Below are 19824 nucleotides of genomic sequence, written 5' to 3'. Positions count from 1 at the left end.
GCCAGTTTTAGACCTAAAGATATCCAGTGCTGGGCAGCATGAAGGATTCTTGTTTAACACATTAAAAGAGCAGTGTTTTGCTTACAACAAGTGGTGGGCAACTTCTTACAACACCAGAGGCACCTTACCTATGGGGCATTTCTTTCCATTTTCTAGGAGAGATGTACCTTGGTGGACAGGAGCACTTCTACCTGGAAACACACTGTACTGTGGCTGTGCCAAAGGGAGAAGGTGGTGAGATGGAACTCTTCGTGTCAACCCAAAACTTAATGAAGACACAGGTACTACCTCATTGACCTGATACCCAAAACACTTTTGAGTCTCAGTGTTAGAGTAGATAAACAGTTGCTTTGCAGTTAGTCCTGGCTTGCCTTGTTTGTGTGTGTGGGGGCACTTAGGCTTAGAGGTGGGTGTAGGATCAAAGTCCACATCCGTCATATTGGTGTCCTGAATCCACTTCCAGGTAAGAGATTTCTCTTGGCAGCACCTCTCTCTTACCAGGGATTACGTCCTTAACCCTTGGTGGTGAAGCCTGGTTGTTGGATGATGTGTCAGAAAGGGAGGGGGTACAAACACTGCCAATACAGACCAACTCTGCCATTTTGTGGGATAGGCTACAGGCACTATGGGGTGTCTTTGTCCTGTTTACAGACTGACTCACCAAGACAATCCAAAAGCCCCCTATCTTAGTGAGGAGGATGGACAGAGTGGTACAGATGTTAAATGTTGTGCTAAATGAGACCCGTATCTTGGTAACCTCATCTTCTGCAAGTCTTTCTAAATCTTGTGCTGTTTACTGAAGGATTATATGCTATCCCACCTCAGAGATGAAATGATGGGCTTATGGGTTCCAATTGCAACTAAGTTAATTGCAGGACTGATAGGACCTGGAGCAGTAACAGAGTATTTCCACTATTACAATGGCTGCAAAAGGCAACGTGTTTGTGTCTGGTTCTTAACACCAGGACAGTTCCATACATGCTCTGCTGTCCTGTTTTTCTTCAGGAGTTTGTTGCTAGTGCACTGGGAGTCCCATCAAATAGGATTGTGGTTCGAGTGAAAAGAATGGGAGGAGGATTTGGAGGAAAAGAGACTAGAAATACCATTTTGACAACTGCAGTGTCTGTGGCAGCCTTCAAGTAAGTTTCTATGTGGGGAATAGGACTTTTTCCTTTCACTTCACCTGGTCTAGGCTACCTCTTTTTGGAGCACAATCTGCACTGGAGCAGACTCTTCATGGCTTTTTACTGTATAGCTTGTAGCAAACCCGAGATTTCCTAAAGGAGGCGTATAATGGTCTCTGAGCTGGAAGAAAACGAACCTGTTCAAAAGGACTAAGCTTATTCAAGAATGTCAGCTTTTAACAGGAAAGGGGGGGGACTTTTCTGTTCTTGTGTTACATATATATATGTACTTTTTATGCGTACACACAGCAAGAGACACAATCTAGGCAATTTATCCTTAATGCAGATAGCCATTGCCACCCTGAAAAGACTCTGAAAAGATTTGAGTATGTCTCCGTAGGAACTGTACCCTGCAATTCAGGGTTTGCCTGATAAATGTATCCTTTAACAGAACTGGACGCCCAGTAAGATGCATGCTGGATCGAGATGAGGACATGCTTATAAGTGGTGGGAGGCATCCCTTCCTCGGAAGATACAAGGTATGCATACACATGAAATGAATGCATGTCTTCTTGGTGTCATTTGAAACATCAGAGAGCAGTAAGATATAGCAATAAACTTACTGCTCTGATTGTTTCACTGCTGATGTCCCCTGCAGCAAATGGATCTATCAGCCCAGTCACGGCATTCTTTCTGTTAACGTCCTTTTGCTTCCTGAAAAATTCTGCTTCCTGTAGCAGTACTTTTGGTTTGGATGGTTCCCCTCTCATGACCTCTGTGTGAGTACTTCCCTCTTCTTCCAACAAAGAATCTTCCCCTTGTGGACAATCACATTGATCTTAGATGGCTCCCAATTGGTTTACAGTATTGTACTCCTAATTGTCTTAACTTTCTCCTTCCATTCCTTCTTCAGTCCAAGTGCTTTTATTTTTCAAGGCAAAAGATCTGTTAAGGTTATTGTGTGTTAATGTGTGGCTGTGACAATTCGCCTTTATTTTCAGAAGAGTTTTCTGGAGCAAGATTAAGATGCATACAAACACTCTTTACTGGGAAGCTTCCTCAGTAATTACTTTTTTGTCTGCATAAGGTCCATTCAGTTTTTGGAAGGAAGTACAAAACCACATTCTATAGAGAAGACGTTACTGACAATATTCTCTTGACAGGTTGGTTTCATGAAAAACGGGAAAGTGAAGAGTCTGGAGGTGTCATACTACAGCAACGGGGGCAACTCTGCAGACCTCTCTTATGGTGTAAGTACAAGAAGTTTTCTGATAGTTAACTATGTAGAAGACACGTTTCCCTGCGTAACCTTTTTCTCTGATTTAAGAGAACTTACCTACAGCAATGCTTACACATCCTCCACGCTGACATGATTGTAAGCAGATTCTGATGAGTGTTGTAGCTTCTACAACTTCTGTCTGAGCCAACCTACTTGTCTTGACACGTACCACACAGTTTTTATTGATGCCATAGTAACTTGGATAGGGCAAAAGGGTCAAGGGGGTTTGCTTTGCCTTACAGAAGACTGTTATGGAAAACTTACTGCACAATACAAGATGGCTAATACTCCCCCAGCTTTGGGGAAAGCTAGTTTACTGGAGTAAGAAATGCCAAAGTCAATAGCCTGATCAGGGCAGGCTGCCTAAATCAACAAGTTTGTTAAGGAGTGAACAAAGCTAACAGAAGCTCAGCATTGGAGTTCAGAAGCAATAAGGACAAGGTTGGGCCTGATTTCAGAGTTCGTTTTCAAGAATTTTTGCACTGTTCAGTAGAAAATTTTATTTTTCTGTTGCGTGTGTCCAATCCATTAGCCTAGTGTCAATCATGCTCACTTTAGTTCTCCTTCCCCAGTCTGCTGAGTCTTTGAAAATTTTCTGCAAAAATGAATCCATTTCAGCGAGAGAGGACTGCAAGTACTAGAGTCACGTTTGACACTAGCAATATGCTTGGTGCTGTACAGAGAGGAATGTCAGGCATTTGTCTTTGCATAAACTGTGGGCGTGGCTGGGAGTACATACATATGCGTTGTCTGACTGTTTGAATTAGGAAACTGGGAAGTGCTCCAAGTTGAAATAGATTTGAGATGTGCATAATCTCCTCCCTGCTGCTGGGAACAAAAGCCAGAAAGAAGATCTGGCCCTTTCTCAGTTTGGACAATTAGTGGACAAAGATCTGAAATCTTGTGGGTTAGATGTAGTTATTGAAAATATTTATTTGCCCTTACTACTCCCGTAGCCCAGCTGCTGAGTCACTTGACATCAGCAATACGTCTTTTCCAGGAACAAATTACTCTGTATATTTAAAAGAAGATTCTTGAACTTCCAGGCGGGTAATGGCATTTAGTAACAGTTTGTCCCAGCAAGAGCCCAAGGCCAACAAATAACGTTGAAGCTCAATCTGTTCCAGGACCCTAAATGTTAAGAGAGAAGTGTGCTTATCTTCCTTTCTGTCAGGAGAATGAGGATACTGCTTGACACTCCAATACGAACAGGAAGGAGTACTGGCTGCACCTCAGTGCTCATTCATGTTAACTGCAGACCTGTGGGATGCAAGAGAAAATGATTCTTGTGTTGCTTTGCACCTTTCCAGGCTGTCTTTGGCAGGTGATCAAAAGTCTGACATGTAATTCATGTAAAATGTATATATCCCCGTCCCTTCTCTTCACCAGGTTATGGATAGAGCCCTGTTTCATCTGGATAACTCCTACAACATCCCCAATGTTAGCAGCGTGGGCACTGTCTGCAAGACCAACTTGTCTTCCAACACAGCTTTCCGTGGCTTTGGAGGCCCCCAAGGAATGATGATTGCTGAGTGCTGGATGAGTGATATTGCTCAGAAGTGTGGCCTACCACCTGAGGAGGTACAGATCCCCTGACACGTTTCAGGGCAGTGCTGCCTTTGAACAAGCTCTGAGAACTGGATAAAACCACAGAAAATTATGAAGCATAAGAATTTTTTGCTTCATTTTCTGCTGAGTCCTTAGCAGAATCTCAGGTTTTCTCTTTGATAGTCACATTATAGCTTGGTTCTTCCTTCTAGCATCTTCTGCTTCCTTATATTCCCTAAGTAGCCTCAATTGTGTAATACCTGTTTTAACAGTAGGTATTCAGAAAAACCCTAAAGGTACTAAGCACCTTAATCTTATTAACAATATGCTAACACTTTCTCTTGAAAGTTCCCAGCCTTAATGTCTTACGTTCCATTTTCCCGTAAAAAGATTTGTGTCTCTTAATTCTACTGCTCTGTAGAGTGAGCAGAGGAGGAAAAACTAGGAACCAATGTTCTTTTGATGACATCCATTAAAAGGACCTAGTTTGAAACATTAAACTTGGCACATCCTTTACATGTCTTTTTCTTTGGGAAGGTACGGAAGCTCAATCTTTATAACGAAGGAGACCTCACTCATTTTAACCAAAAGCTGGAGGGATTTACTCTACGGAGGTGCTGGGATGAGTGTTTATCAAGCTCTAGCTTTCATGCCAGGAAGAAACTTATTGAAGAATTCAACAAGTAAGTGTTCTGCAGCTGTGGTGTTACTGGGTGTACCTGTTGCCTTCTAACTTCTGGTATTCTCTTAGCAACTTGAGCGATGTGAAGTTAGTCCATGTATTTGCAGACTGACTTCTAAAAATTCCTCTTTTTGAAATTCCTACAGGCCCATTGTGTGAAAAAACCTTTATCAGTGGTGTGGTGGCTTAGATGAGGCCTAACATGACATGGTTTTGTAAGGGAAATGTAGCAGAGGAGAGATGTCTGTAGAATCTAGGCTTTGTTTGTCTTTTCATATGACTGTCTTTCTTAATTGGCTTGTATTTATAACTAGGTAGCTAATAGTCAATACAAGTGCTTCTCTAATGCCTAGGAGGCCATCTTCAATTCAGATTTCTTCCTGTACCCATAAACAAAGCCATTCTCTCTTAAAAATTACTGATTAACTCCGACTGTTACATTCATGTATTTAAATTCTGCTTTGATACCCAATCTGTCAGAGTGATACAGCACCAAATTTAAATGAAAGCTTCATGACTATACAAAAAATATTCTTTCCTTGCAGGCAAAACCGCTGGAAGAAAAGAGGAATGTGCATTATTCCTACCAAATTTGGCATCAGCTTCACTATCCCATTTCTGAACCAGGTCCGTAAGTGTCATTCATCTTTTCAAGTAGAGGAGATAGATTTATGATGTCTTTCCCAGACCCCACTCCCTTTGTACTTAACCAGAGCTTTTCAGAGAAGTGGTTAAATTAGTTAAGAAAAAGCACAAAATTTTTGAACCAAAACGAGCAACACAACAGTTACAATTTATACAGTCCAAAAAAAACACCACGATGCAGCTATGTTGTTACTGTATTAATTTCCCTTCATGTTCTCTCTTCCTCAGTGGTGGAAATACTGTGACATTGAAATATGGTCACTGTCATTCATACGTTTAACCTGATTTGATGGACTGTCAGTGGTGTTGGCAAATTCAAGTGCACAGTGCATCTCTGTTTTACAGGAGAGGTTTGGGTTACTTCACCTGTTTTCTCAGGTGAAAATACTGGCTGAGGTTTGCCATGTCACTGGAATTTCTGTTGAGCTGGTGACACTAAACCAAATTCACCCCAGGTGTAAACTAGTGGCTTTAGTTACTCGAAAGAACAACGCTGGTCTAGTTCCAAATTCATTCTCTCTGTAGTTTTTAACTGGACTCTGCCAAGCACTTCACTACTTCATTTATGATGACACTTGGAATAAACTTGGAATGATATTCCCTTTTATAGGCTGGAGCTCTGGTCCATGTATATACAGATGGCTCTGTGCTAGTTACACATGGTGGGACTGAGATGGGTCAAGGACTTCACACCAAAATGATCCAGGTAATAATGAATTTGGACTTAACCGCATGAGAAATATTTTCAGCTAAATTATACTCATTTTATAGCATTGCCTCAGACATCCTGACACCTCTTTTGTAGGCATGTGTAGGGTAATAAATCATGACTAATTCCTTCAGCAGCAGTGCTAGGTTTCCAGAGTATTATTACAGCTGAGCAGGAGAACTAGAATCCTCATAATTTTAGCTCTTCTTATTGTAGATAATACAGCTTATGGATTGGCAAAAGTGTATATGTATCTACTTGGACAGTGTCTGTGAAGGGCAAACTTAATTTTCTGGCTAGCTCTCAAGCACCGGGTCAACTGATACCCCAAGAAAGATGAGATTTAGTACTGGAAGAGGGTGAAGGCTGCAATGTGGACCCTAGCAGTGTAGGCAGTGAATGATCATGCCCTCCTAAAAGCCACTTACCAATTGTTTTCCTTTGTTCTGCAGGTTGCTAGCAGGTCACTGGGAATCCCCACCTCCAAAATTTACATCAGTGAGACCAGCACAAATACTGTCCCAAATACCTCCCCAACAGCTGCATCTGTCAGCGCAGACATCAACGGAATGGCTGTCCATGTACTGAAACCAAGTTATTTAAACAGTTGGGTCATGAGCTGGGACTCCAGAAGATGAAAAGTTGATACATATTTATCTATAGCTTAAGGAAAATATAACATTCAAAAGGGACTTGCAGGCAAAGGATACCTCCTAATTACTGCTATAACTACTTGGGGGTGTTAGATAATGAATGACCATAATTTTTTCCTATTTTTATTTAACTCTCTCTTTCAGACTTTTTGTAGTCATAAAATACTGTTTCTGTGATTACTCAAAAACAGAACAAAGCATCTGTTTAAATGGCTAGCTTCTTAGTAATTAATGAGACCTTATCTATAACAATGTATTACGCTACAGATACTACTTGCAGCTTGTTTGTGGGCTGTGCTCCAGAACCAAATACCTCTAAGTGTTAAACACTTGGAGCAAATAGCCTTCTGTGGCAATGGCATGGTTATGATCGTCCCTGACATGGTGTGGAGCTACCAGTGCATCTGTTTGCAGGGTGTGTGACACTTCCATTGAAAAGAGGAATTTAGTCTTGGTCAGTCTCGTGTTTGAAGAAAAGAGGATGGATAATCTAGAAGTAAAAAAAATAATAATAAATATTCGTGGTTTGATTCAGTAGGATGGGCTCTGCACAGCTTGATTCAATAAGCTGAATTTTGGCAAGAATATTTTTTCAGTGTTATTGCATCATCTTGCTGCATATGGCAATGTGTCCCACTATGACTTGGTGCAGGTAAAGTTGCTGCACAAACAAATGGACTTGTGATGTTATGCGTCATGGTCTGGCAAGTTCTGTGCTGTATTTGGGATTCTCCTCTGCTATCAGCAGAGACGATCTGTTTTAAAATCCTATTCAGTCAACATTTCTCCTACGCAGCAAGCCTTCTGTTAGTGAACTTTGATCCGTTTTATGATATGCCAAAGTCCTGGAGGCAATATTGATTTAAACAGAAGGTTCTTTGAGACTGGTATTACACTCTTAATACTATAGGCTGACTTTTCAAGTCTTCTAATACTGCTTTTCGTTATTTGTTTTTAGAATGCATGTCAGACCATCTTAAAACGACTTGATCCAATCAAACAGTCTAATCCCAAAGGATCCTGGGAAGACTGGGTAAGCTGTCTGTATATGTCATGGGACAGGTGGGCATTGTCACAGGTTGTTTGCACTGACAAACCCTGTATACAAGTTATCCTCCAGGTCTGCATCCCACTAGAAAAGATTTGAGGAAGAACAGCAAAGCAGAAACCTGGCAAGGGAAGTAATTAAAGCTGGCAAGGGTTCATTCCCACAACATCACCTGTGACTTTAATACGGAGATTTCCCCAGATCCTGGGGCCTGCCTATGACAAACTTTATCAAATAAGTTTTGAGTGGTTACATATATCTATGTAGTCAGGCTCCAGTCCCTGACAGGAAGAAACCTAATTTGTAATGATGGGATTCTGTGACAAAGATGACTTTGAGTTACCAGCCACCTCCTGTAGTGCTTCTTGGCTGTGATTTAGATAATTATAAATAACCTATAAAATATACCTATAAAACCTATAAATAACTTATAACCTGAATAACTCTATAACCTCAATAACAAGAGATTGGTGTGCTGTAACACTCTAAAACTATTTTCAATAGCAAGCTTTAAAGATTTTATTTCAATAGAAGCTCCTCTTCAAAGGAGGAGCTTCGATTTTGTGATTTGGATGTCAGGACAGGATTTCTCCTGGCCTCGGTGAAGTCAAGGAGACTGATAGTGTTTAACCTTTGTCTCTGAGCTTCAAAGACTAATCTGTTGCTGAGAGACAAATAAATAAGTCTTACACCTCTGCTGCTATACCTTGGTAGCTGCTGACGAGGCTATCTGGGGAAGCAAGATGATGTTTCCCTTGGCAGTGTTGGTGCTGCGTAGTGTCACAGCTGTCTGTCATTGGACACCTTCTGTTCGTGCTCTCCTTGAAGTGTATTTGGGAATGATGTATTTGGGGTAGCTGTTTTTCCAGGCACTAGTTGGACTATTATTGTTTTCAATTTCTTATTCTCTTTGGCAGATTAAAACCGCCTATCAGGACTGTGTTAGCCTGTCAGCCACGGGGTTTTATAGGTGAGTGAATATTCACACTACAGAGACACAGTTCTTAGTTGCATCCAGGGAGATTCTGGGAGGATTTACAGCCCTAATCCCCCTGTCACCGTTCTAACCCAGGGCTGTATGCCCTTTGCTGCCTAGAATCATTGCAAATGACCTCCAAGAAATGTTCAACTGCATTCAAAAAGCAAAGGATTTGCTACTGGATTTATGGCAATGAGTCCATAATACTCACCCTAAGATCTGAGATTCGTTGGAAAATAGCTAAAATAGTTTCAATAAGGTTTGCGAATACAGGGCAGCTTTAGGAGATTTCTATTTATAGTTGTTTATGCTTTTCACTTCTGCATGGGTTTGATGGAGGAGGTAAAACACGAGTGAATAAAGATTTTAATTTGTGGAATGAAATGTGCTTTTGTTTTTCTTTTGTGTCAAGAATTCCTGACCTTGGCTACGATTTTGAGAAGAATGAAGGGAAGCCATTCTGCTACTTCAGTTACGGTGTTGCTTGCTCTGAGGTTGAGATAGATTGCCTGACAGGTGACCACAAGGTGAGGGGATCATCAGTGAAATAGCCTTTTTTTGTTTACGTATAAGAAACGTTCAGAGGGAATTAGAACAAATAGTGGGTGTCAGCCTGTTCCTAGCTCAGTCATTGGTCCAGCGTGACCTTCACTGGATTTCTTAACTCCTGTGGTCCACAGTGCAACAGTCCATAAAGTATAATAAATTGAGAATTATCTGACCTGCAGGGATACTAGGAGGCTTAATGAATGATTGCAAAAGTTATTGGATTTGCTTATGTAAGAGATATCAGCGCTGTGTTAGCACAAAGGAACAGCAACGTAAGAGAATTGAGTTAATCATTATAACTAACACTGGGATCTTTTAAGGGTGAAAGAGGGAGGGAGTACTCATGAGAAGAGGGGGTTGGGTGGGAGAGAGAAGGAAAGAAGACGATTCATTAGCATTTGGCCTAATTGGCTATGCTTAAGTACAGAGCACTGATACTGGCAGTTTTAATTAATGCAGATTGGTCTGATGGATCTCCAGGGAAAACTGTAGTGAGTTCCTTTGTTTTACTTTGGAGATGAACTCCCTTCAAAAGATAGTATGAAGAATTGAGCTTGACATAGATTGTTGAACAATGGCCAAGTATGGATACTGGTGGATGTATTACGCCTCCTCGTATAAAACCATGGTGTGCCAGTTTCAATGTCTGTGCTGATTTATTCTTTATTTCTGTCTTTTAGAACGTTCGCACAGACATTGTCATGGATGTTGGCACCAGTCTCAACCCAGCCATAGATATAGGACAGGTAAGTGAAAGAGTGTCACTAATTTCACTGTGTTAAAGTGATCACATTACCCTCAGGCTTTTCTAGATGAAGCATTATCCCACTCCAGCTTGTACATTTACAAACAGAATGTTTTAAACTTAAACTGGATATCCAGAGATGCATTTTAAGATGGTTATGAAAGTTTGACCCACAGTTAACTATGCAATAGGCACATAATTTTGTAGGGAAATACGTTTTTATTAGTAGTAGTATTGGATATAGGGTCTACAGCGTATGCACCACTTACCACTACACCAATGCTTTTCAATGTATACCTCACCTAAGAAATTAATCCAGAGAATATTAATACAATGGAATAACCTCGTCTTAGGGCCATCTTCTGCTATGTGGCATGTCTAGGATAAATCCCACACCCTGTTTCTATACTCCGATTTGTCAATGTCAATTCCCATTTAATTAAGTGAAAGTTCTTTTGTGAATAAAGAGTTGGGGCAGTTGTTTCTGTTCTCCAGCTAGTGCTGTGCAGGGATCTCAATAAGAAGTTGGACGAATTACTTAGCTTGCAAATTTTCAGGCAGGTACAAATGTACTTTTGTATTTTGTACAGTAATAATCACAATGAAACTACCCAGCAAGTAAAGGTAATAAAAACAAGGTTGTCTGATATACCGAGAGGTCTATCTAGACATTTGCACCTGTTTACCCAGGCAATGCTGCCTTGCTAACTCTAGGTGTCAGTACAGTGCAACTCAGTGATGCTGCTGCAGGAGTTATTTCCAGAACTCAAGGTGCATTGAGAGCAGCATGTTTTCGGAAAGAGACTTTTTTTTTTTTTTTTGGAAGTGGCCAAGGGGAAATGGGGCTTTTCTGTCTTCTCAGCATATTAGATTGGGGCTGGGAATAAAGATATGGGCTATGTGGAACCTGTCAAAGAGATGGCGGTTTCCTGTGTCCTTCCATGTATCACTGCAGAGAACCTTGGGGACAAAAGTTGTATGGCTGCAAGAATGCGAGCACATGGAGCTGGGTTAAGGAATGTTTGTGCTGAATCTTTAGAGTAGTCTGTTTGTCAGATCTCTCAGTGGACGCAGAGAACAGAGCTTCCACATATAGGGCTGTTTGGGCACATCCTCCTCTCATAGCTGCTTTCCTTCTTTTTTTTTTTTTCTTCTTTTTCTCCTAAAATTTAGAGTAGAAAAGTTATGCAAAGAAGCCTTTAAGAGTTGAATGGATATAGGAGTGTTATTGCATGGGTCTATACTGGTAACCAGAGAATATGCAGTACCCAGGAAAGCATTCATACTAAAATAGCAAACATAAAATAGTTTGTTTTCAGATAAGTTTACTTCAGTCCTTTTGATCTTCTTTGAATTATCAGCAAGTACAATTCATTCGGTGCTTATCTGCCTGTGAAGGAATCGATATTTTGGTATTGATTTTTTTCCCCTTGTTTCATCAAAAATATCCTGTCCTGCATTTACAGTATATGTGCTTGCTGTATAGATAGATTGCTTCATCTGCCAGGAAGATGCAGTCATATCTATATTGGGAACACAGAAGTTGCATAAAGGTGCCAAACCACTCAGCAGAAGGGACAAGGGTTTAGAGACAAAAAAATAGGTATTTAGCTAGGAATGGAGGGTTGGAAACTCTGGCTGAAATTGTCACTACTTGTTCAACAACAACAATGAAAAAAGATTGTAACCTTGTTTGGATGTTTTTGTAGATAGAAGGAGCGTTTGTCCAAGGACTTGGGCTCTTCACCATGGAGGAGTTACGCTATTCCCCAGAAGGGAACTTGTACACACGAGGGCCTGGAGCGTACAAAATCCCTGCGTTTGGAGACATCCCAACAGAATTCTATGTGTCGCTCCTCCGTGACTGTCCAAACAGCAAAGCAGTTTATTCATCCAAGGTATGCTTGCAAGATCTTGCAGGCCTCTTACTGCTCTAGACTTGTGTAAATGTGTGGTAAAGTAATGATGCATGTGTCAGAAGAGTTGATTTTGTTATGCTGGCTTTACTCGTGGGTCAGGATGCTTTTCTATTCCTTACCAGAAACATGTACACTGCTGTTCATTGTACAGAGGACCAGAAGTAGTCTTCACATTGCATCCTTGATTGGCCAGTAGAAAGAACTGAAGCAACATTGCTGTGCTAGAAGCTCTCCTCTAACAGAGGCTGCAAGCCTTCCCCTGCATGCCAACACCCTTGCTGTCATCTCCCAAAGCCCTGATTTCCTTTCCCTGGCAGCAGAACCACCACTGTGAATGACATTTCCAGTAGTACCAGTTCCCCAGGTCTGATGCACCAAGATCTTGTGTCTAGGGCCTGCTCATCTTTCTGTTAGCCCCGTTAGTCTCTCTAGAATCAGGACTGTTTGGGGCTGCAGCCTCAATCTTGCTTATGCTCTGTCTAGGCTGTGGGAGAGCCGCCTCTGTTCCTGTCTGCCTCAGTGTTTTATGCCATTAAAGATGCCATCTACTCAGCAAGGAAGGAGTCCGGCCTGACTGAACCATTCCGGCTGGACAGCCCTGCCACCCCAGAGAGGATCCGCAATGCTTGTGTGGACATCTTCACAAAAATGGTAAAAGCTTCTGGTTTCATAGTCTGCTCCCTGACCAGCGTGTTCTGTGTGTGCTAGTCACTGTGGCTCAGGTCTGGGATTAGGGCAGTGTGGGGAAGCTATGGCCCTACTTAAGCATCTGGTTTTTATTTCATGAGTATTATCCTTCACTTAACATGCCACCAAATGAAAGACAAATCCACTGACCAGCACTATTTGGGCTGCCATTGCAGGAAGGGCTGTCATATAATATTTCTGAAGTTGCAGTTCATCCTCTTAAGTGCAGCCTATAGAAGGCATTGACCTGTCCTGATTCTCCTGACCCTCATCTTTTAGGGGATCACAACAGTTAATGCATACTGCAGGTCTACTGTGTGATTTATTGGCCTCCCTCCAATAGGGAGAGCAAAGAAGTGTTACTGGAAATGCTCACTTCTGCTGAATGTTACGACCTTGGGAGTCTCCTTAGAGGGTGTGGGCTTCACGTGAAGGAATGCAGGATTTAACACTGTCACCATCTCCTCATGGGTTTATTCTCTGTCATAGTGCTGTGACAGGGCTGCATAGGATTATGTCCCTGCACAAAGTCCTTCTGATTCCTTTGTGACTCCAAAAACTTCACTGTCTGTTCACATGGGCATCCACCAGGCTTTTGTCAGCTTGAACCCTGCTGTTGTTAACAGCAAAGCCTGGATACCTTGGTTCTCCTCACCAAACACCTACATCGCTGTCTGAGTAGGAGGACTCAGAAATAACTGTGAGAACGAGGCCTTCAGCTAGAGCCAGGAACAGCCTTTAGCAGAAGTGCCACGAGACAAAGACAAGTATCTGAGCTCAGATCTCAGTGGTACAGAGTCACTTACCCCAGAGGAAGCATGGTGGGGCACACTGAAACAGATCAGAACCTTCGTTGTTGCTGTTGCTTACTGTATTTTTTTCTTCTCTTTACAGTGTCCTTCTGCTGAGCCAGGGACCTTTAAGCCATGGTCTGTGCGTGTGTAAATGGAGAGTTTGAGGAGCAAACTCTCCTCGTGAAACTGCCCTGTGGTCCCTCCACTGTAAACCCAGTAGGACTATAATGAGAAAAAAAGAATCGGTGCTCATGTGGCTCCTCTATTTTGATTCATAGAGCTTTCACGTTTAATTGTTCAATCATTGGTTCCTCTAGGAGAGAGGATTGCTGCCAGATTATAGCTGTGATTTTTTTTTTTTTTTTTTTTTTTTTTTTTTTTTTTTTTTTTACTGTGGGGAAAAGAATACACCTTCTGCTGTAATGCCAGGAAGGACTTAAATGCATCAAACCCCCCAAAAAAAAGTCCTCTTGCAGACATGGGGAAAGGCATTAGAGGCACTGAGGGCTGGACCCTATCATGTTGCCTCAGCACACACAGCTAGCTATATATCAGAGGAAGATGAGGAATTTTGACATTAGCTAACTGTGGAGAAGGTCTTACATGTGTAGCAGCCATCGTTCAGAGGGCAACCCTGAAATGTGACTGATAGCCGATTTATCCTGTTATATGAGGATTGCTTTGTCTACAGCAGATCTGTAATGATTTTTTAGTTCATGTGCTGCCTTATCTTCTCCAGTTGAAGACAAAAACGAGAGATACCAAGACTTCCAGCAAGATGCTGATTCATTCACATGTTCAGCATTTTTCCTCTTCATCTTTCCTTCATTTTTTTAAATAGCAGAGGAAAGGACCTTGGAGTAACAAGAAGTTACTGATCGTTGTTCCCAAGGCAATTTATACCACCCTGGGTGAGGGAACAGGACAAGAATGGACAAAGCTGTGGGATTAGTTGGCTCTGTGTGTCCTCTAGGAATAAATTCCTTGCTTTCATGCTGTGGTCTTGCTGCATTTTCAAGAAAACTCTTAGTTTTGCTGAATGTACTGGAATTGGGTGTATTGCTACATGGATTGCTTGTCCAAAAATGTGCTAATGATGTGATGACCTCTTGTCTTTTGAGTTCAATGTGTTTTTAATGTTGGATTGAAGTCTGGGCATCCCTCTTCACAGGTTTTGTTACTGTCAGTACCACGGTGACATCACGTTTTCTCTAGATGATGCCAGCCATGTACTGCAACTGCTCATCACATGCAAACTTTTTCTATTTCTCTGGCCCACAACTCTATGAAAATGTTATATTTTTTTTTTATTCTAACACTCCTAGGGACAACAAAAATATGAGGCAATAGGATATAACTTAATTGTTTTAAAGGAAATTTTGCTTACATACATCCTGCTTAATATTGGCTGCCATCTTAGGACTTAACAATGTATACAGAGTTTGAAATATTTTTTGAAGCACTCCAGGGCATACAGTTTGGAAATATGTATAATATTTCAAGCTGAGAATTATATCTAGTTCTACCATCTGGAAAAAGAGCATTTTTATATTCCAAGTTACAGGAAGTATTTTGTGCCTGCTGAACTTGGTATCTAATTGTTTTATTAATTAAAATAGATTATGGGTGTTTCTCTACTGATCAGGTAGTGGGTGAGAACACATTCTTGTTTTATTCTGAAAGCTGGCAATACGTTAAAAAAAAAAAAAAAAGGCAAGAACTCTTAGAAAAGAAAAAAAAAAAAAAAAAAAAGTAATCACTTGTGTGCCAGAACAGCTAGCTATCGGAGTCTGTGTATTCATTGTTTTTGTCCAGGAAGGGATGCAAAATACCAAGTCTGTGAGGTAGATAGGCATCAGCACTCTCTGCATTGTTCCACCTCACGAGATTGTTGGATGCGCTCATTCTACCCAGGCCAAAAAGAAACAAAAAGGGACTGTAAAATGTGTTAGAGGCAAAGAGTGTGACACCAGTGAGCTTCCAGCATCATTTAAGTGTTCACAAAGTGTCGCTGACAGGGAGCACATCCCCTGTGACGGGATGTCACCTAGCAGGATGAATGTGCTGTTTATCTGCTGTGGTTCTGGCAGCACCTTTTTCATGATTTCAGAACGGGTTTGTGGTATCTCACATAGCCACGCTGACTGCCTAGTCAGCTGAAATTCTTTAAGGATTTATGTAGTTTCACTTTTCTTGCTCATTTCATGCATTAATCTGATGTATATTTGCCAAGTTATGTATTTATGCAGTGGTCAAAGCAAGCTAGTTCAGTGCAGGGCTTAGCCTGTGGAGCCAGTTCTGCTGCAATATCTGTGATCCACAGTTTCAGGTACCAGTCTTTGCTCTCAGGCCCACCTGAGCTTAGGGCCCACTTACTTTACCCTTCCACAGCCACTGGCTGTCAGGAGGAAGAAACGTCTTCCTTTTTGAAGACACTGGAATTGAAAGGAGATGGTATCAGACACCAGTGTTGGGGAGTGGTATAAAATCAAGGTTACAAAATAATCTACAGAAACTGGTTTTGAGGGTAAGGTTGGAAACCAGTGGGAATTTACAGAGATCAATGTAACACCTGGGTGGGCTATGTGAGCACTGAGGACCCTGAAGAATATGAAGCTGAGATTTTCATTTAATTTTTCTGAGTGTCTTAACATTTCATACATTGCTTTTCCAAGTGTCAGATAACCCCAGGGAAGGACTGGATCCCTTTGTGTAGGGCTGCAAGGAAGAGATAATACTGACAAAGAATAGTCCAACTTAAAATGTGGTCTGTGCTACTAAACTGAGAACAACTCTACTATTTTTAGTGCACATTATTGTCCTCTGATAGATGCTCTGTCAGATTTCTTGATGCACATCTCTCTGCATAGGATTTCAGCTTGCAGTTGCTGATGGGAAATCTACTTCTAAAGATAAAATATTTCTTTCCTAGTACTTTTCAGTGAATAATAGTACGGATGCATGGCTAATGTTATGTATAATTGGAAATCTGCCCTGCTTCTCTCCTTCCAGAACTGTATCCTTGGGAGATAAACCATCTTGTTAGACTGTAAATTGTAATGTGCAATAACAACATTTAAGTAATCATTGCAGTAGCTTGATAGTTTGTGGGAGAGCTAAAGGAGGTCATCTGATCTGATGTCTTAAATAACATTAATTGCACATCCCACTAAGAGAGATGAAAGCTGATCTTCAGTAATTGTTTAAGCTCAATTATAATTGGCAGCTTTCGCTATCATTCTTCAATGAACATAGTCAAATTGGTATCTCTGTCACATGAATGTGCGTGGAATTTTCTGTGAATGTCACAACATTACAAAATAAAACTAAAAAATATCCTGGAAATCAGTATGCTACAGTAAAAGTCCGTCACAATTTGAAAACAGGACAACTTCAGATCATCCTTTGTTTTTAACAAGGATGGACCCTTCTCAGAGGCTGCACGGCAGGTCAGCTCCATGGCTGACAGATGGTGAGGGTGTTGCTCCAGGTTGCCAGGCAGTACGCTGCTGGACTGCCTCTCTCTGGGCCATGCTGGCAGTCAAGTCCAAAAGAAAGTAGGGTCCATGGTGCTTCTCCACCAGGAAAATCTTACAGTAGCCACGTCCCGTTTTTACAGGAGGATAGTGATGCATCCTGATGCTTCTAGCCACCTCTGCCGGGCCCATCAGCTTTTGAAAAGGTGGCAGGCACTGCACAACGTAGGCAGTGGAGAGCCTGCCTGCACCACAGGCTGTCTGCATGATGTGACAGGTACCTGGTCTAGATGGCTGTGTTCTTAAAGTGCAGCTAGTGAGTGCTGGCAAAAACTAAGCTTGGCCCATTTAAAACAGCCTTGTAAAGGGGAACCTGTTGTCACTCAAAACTTGTTAGTGGAGCAAGCATCATGTTACATTCCCGGCGATCTTTTAAGTCTGGACATGCTGGAGATGTGGGGTCATAAAATAGGAAACAGTCCACACAGAACAGTTATGAGCAAATGACAGGCGAGGCCTGGACTTTCCAGAGCATGAAAGGGTTGGGAATATCACTCGTTCCCCAGTAGGGTCTGCCACCTTGTATCATCTCACCTACGTTTGTAGGGTAGACAGGCCTCCCCACCATGCAGTTCCTCCAAAATTGGTGTGCAGTTCCATAACTTATCACTGGTGGGCCTGGTTTTGTCCCTTTCCCCCTGGAAATCTAGTTTAAAGCCCTGACAATCAGCCCTGCTAACTCATTGGCAAAAATCCTTTTCCTCCTAAGGGAAAGGTGCGAGTCAGTAGGCTTCCCACCTCCCACAGCTGTGCTCTCTGCTGTCATTATGGTACTGGCATAAGGGTAGGGCACACCCAGCAGCCTGACACCCGGGTGGCAGCAAGTTCCCCCTGAACCTCTGGTAGGCTACGTCAGCTCTGGTGGGTGCTGAAGCCTTTGAGCCTTCTTGCTGGGTGGTCACCGTCACTCCTGGGACAACCTGGCCACACTTCAGCACCCTTCCTGCTCACCCTGCCAGCACTAACAGCTACACCGTGCCCTATTTGCCTGCTCAGTTCACTGCCCTTCTCCTCACTTGTGCACCCAAGGGGGTGCCTTTGAACAACCAGGGTGTGGGGGTGCTTCTACTGAATGCATCAGCCCCACTGCCAATGGGCTCAGCCAGTGACTGTAAGATGGTGGTTATGCCCCATGTGAATAACCTGCTGGGGCTGCTTCTGGCTCTACCAAGCCTCATCAGCTACCTTCACCAGGGCTGCCAGCTCCTGGTCAGCTACCTTGAGTGGCCTGGATGCAGGAAACCCTCTGCACACCATGATCCTCCCCTACACTGCAGAACGTGTCTGCCCACAGTTGGTCACCTCAGTGAGTGCCTTTAAAATGGCAGCTCCTTGTTGTTTTTTTGTTTTTGTTTTTTTTTTTTTTTTTGTGGAACTGGTTCTTAAACAAGTGCTTTGCTGGTCTACAATTTTGCGGTTGCCATCTCCAAGGGGGGTTGTCGTGGCCCCTCCGTCGGTGTTTCAGTCTCAGCCCGGCAGGTGCGGCGTGCTGAGGCAGTTTTTGCTTCCCTGTGCAGCCGCTTCGTGGTGCCCTGCTCCCAGCAGAGGGACGGGCCCGGCGCCATGACTGACGGCCCCGTCAGGGCGGCTCGGTCCCGGAGCTCAGCGCCTCGGCTGAGGAAGAAATTCTTCACTCTGAGCTACCGGGAGCTTCACATTTTATTTCTTCTCCAGAAGCTGCTGCCATCCCTCACCCCTGAGAGTAGGAGGGCTTGCGCCTTCCACCTGTTGGAGGCACGGCAGCTTTGCTCGACTCGCTGCAGAAAGCGCTCACTGAGGTGCTTTCCTGAGGTGCTGCATGTGAAGGAAGGTGTCCGGCATCAAAGTGAAATAAATCTTATTAGACTTGGCGGCCAGGTCACCCGGAGAACACTGAACATGGTGAGGGAAACCTGTAGTGGAGTACTGCCCCAAGCCAGCAGCCCAGCACAGGGCAGGCTCTTCTCCACTTATTCCCATTTCATGGGGTTATAAAGAAGTGTTTTTTGTGTCACTGAGCTCTCTAGACTGCTAGAGCTGACGGATGCCCAGACCCTGCTTTCCCCGGTTGTGGTGTTCAAACACAGATCCTGACTGTAGCTTCGTGCTGTGCTGCGGGTCTCTGCTAAGGCAGCGCTTCTGGTGTGAACTCCTCAGCTGCCGCTCAGCTCAGCTGAGGTGAACTTGCAAGGGGGAAATGCAGCCAGAAATATTTCGAGACCAAGCAGTGGCAAATTGGTTTGTACATACAAATGCACAACTCCCTGCAAGCAACGGCCTTCAGATCTGTTAATTGTTTAACATCAGATATTAAAATATGCCAAGCAAAGGAATTATTCTCCACAGGTAGGGTTGATTTAGGAACCCAAATGACATTAGCTTCTTGCATCAATTTGGCATATGAAGTTTGTTTGTTTGTTTGTTTGTTTGTTTTCTGAAGGAAAAAAAAATCAAATAAAAAGCAAACAAAGGCCAGAGAACAACAACAACAACAAATAGGTAAAAGCACATAAAAGCAATCAATGGCAGTTGCTTTTATTTTGTCAAATTTCAGCTTTGCTTTGCTCCTTACTTTTTATCTTCTTACTGCTAGTGTGAAGAAACCATAGTGAGTGAAGAAACCACTGCTCACGTGAAGGCAGAGCTGAATGCCTCCCTCGCTATATACTTTTGGTAGTAGCACGTGTCTGGCTCATCTGCCTGGTGTGGGCATTTGACAGCCTTGGGGGGGATCCCTAGTTTGATAGTTTCTTGTGGGTCCTTGGGAAGTTAAGTATTTTTCACTGATTCAGGGATGCTTCCACACAGGGAGATAAGCTCTTTTCAAAATTAGGAAGAAGGGGCAGTGGGAATGCAGGAGAAGAATGCAGCAGTGACTGAAGCTATCCCGAGGTCACCTTGAATACACCCAATCTCAGACCAACAACATTTGCAGCATACAGGTAGGC

At 42.7% G+C, this 19824-nt stretch overlaps 1 protein-coding gene across 3 annotated transcripts in view; it reads left to right on the top strand.

Annotated features, from left to right (window-relative positions):
* XDH (xanthine dehydrogenase) overlaps nucleotides 1-16706 on the top strand; it is a 73153-nt gene extending 56447 nt beyond the window's left edge. For all 3 annotated transcript variants that reach the window (XM_084514308.1, XM_084514310.1, XM_084514309.1), the window contains 16 exons: nucleotides 157-281; nucleotides 1006-1139; nucleotides 1576-1663; nucleotides 2288-2374; nucleotides 3793-3984; nucleotides 4489-4634; nucleotides 5179-5260; nucleotides 5889-5984; nucleotides 6440-6568; nucleotides 7599-7673; nucleotides 8606-8658; nucleotides 9080-9194; nucleotides 9897-9962; nucleotides 11671-11859; nucleotides 12364-12531; nucleotides 13462-16706. In XM_084514308.1, coding sequence (XP_084370434.1) covers nucleotides 157-281; nucleotides 1006-1139; nucleotides 1576-1663; nucleotides 2288-2374; nucleotides 3793-3984; nucleotides 4489-4634; nucleotides 5179-5260; nucleotides 5889-5984; nucleotides 6440-6568; nucleotides 7599-7673; nucleotides 8606-8658; nucleotides 9080-9194; nucleotides 9897-9962; nucleotides 11671-11859; nucleotides 12364-12531; nucleotides 13462-13512 — 1796 coding nt within the window. In that variant the 3' untranslated portion in view covers nucleotides 13513-16706. The remainder of the gene's footprint in view (nucleotides 1-156; nucleotides 282-1005; nucleotides 1140-1575; nucleotides 1664-2287; nucleotides 2375-3792; nucleotides 3985-4488; nucleotides 4635-5178; nucleotides 5261-5888; nucleotides 5985-6439; nucleotides 6569-7598; nucleotides 7674-8605; nucleotides 8659-9079; nucleotides 9195-9896; nucleotides 9963-11670; nucleotides 11860-12363; nucleotides 12532-13461) is intronic.
* The last annotated feature ends 3118 nt before the right edge of the window (nucleotides 16707-19824 follow it).

Source organism: Aythya ferina, assembly GCF_964211825.1.
Source record: "Aythya ferina genome assembly, chromosome: 3".
Taxonomy (NCBI): domain Eukaryota; kingdom Metazoa; phylum Chordata; class Aves; order Anseriformes; family Anatidae; genus Aythya; species Aythya ferina.
Note: the sequence above shows the minus strand (reverse complement) of the source record. Positions and strands in the feature narration are given on the sequence as shown.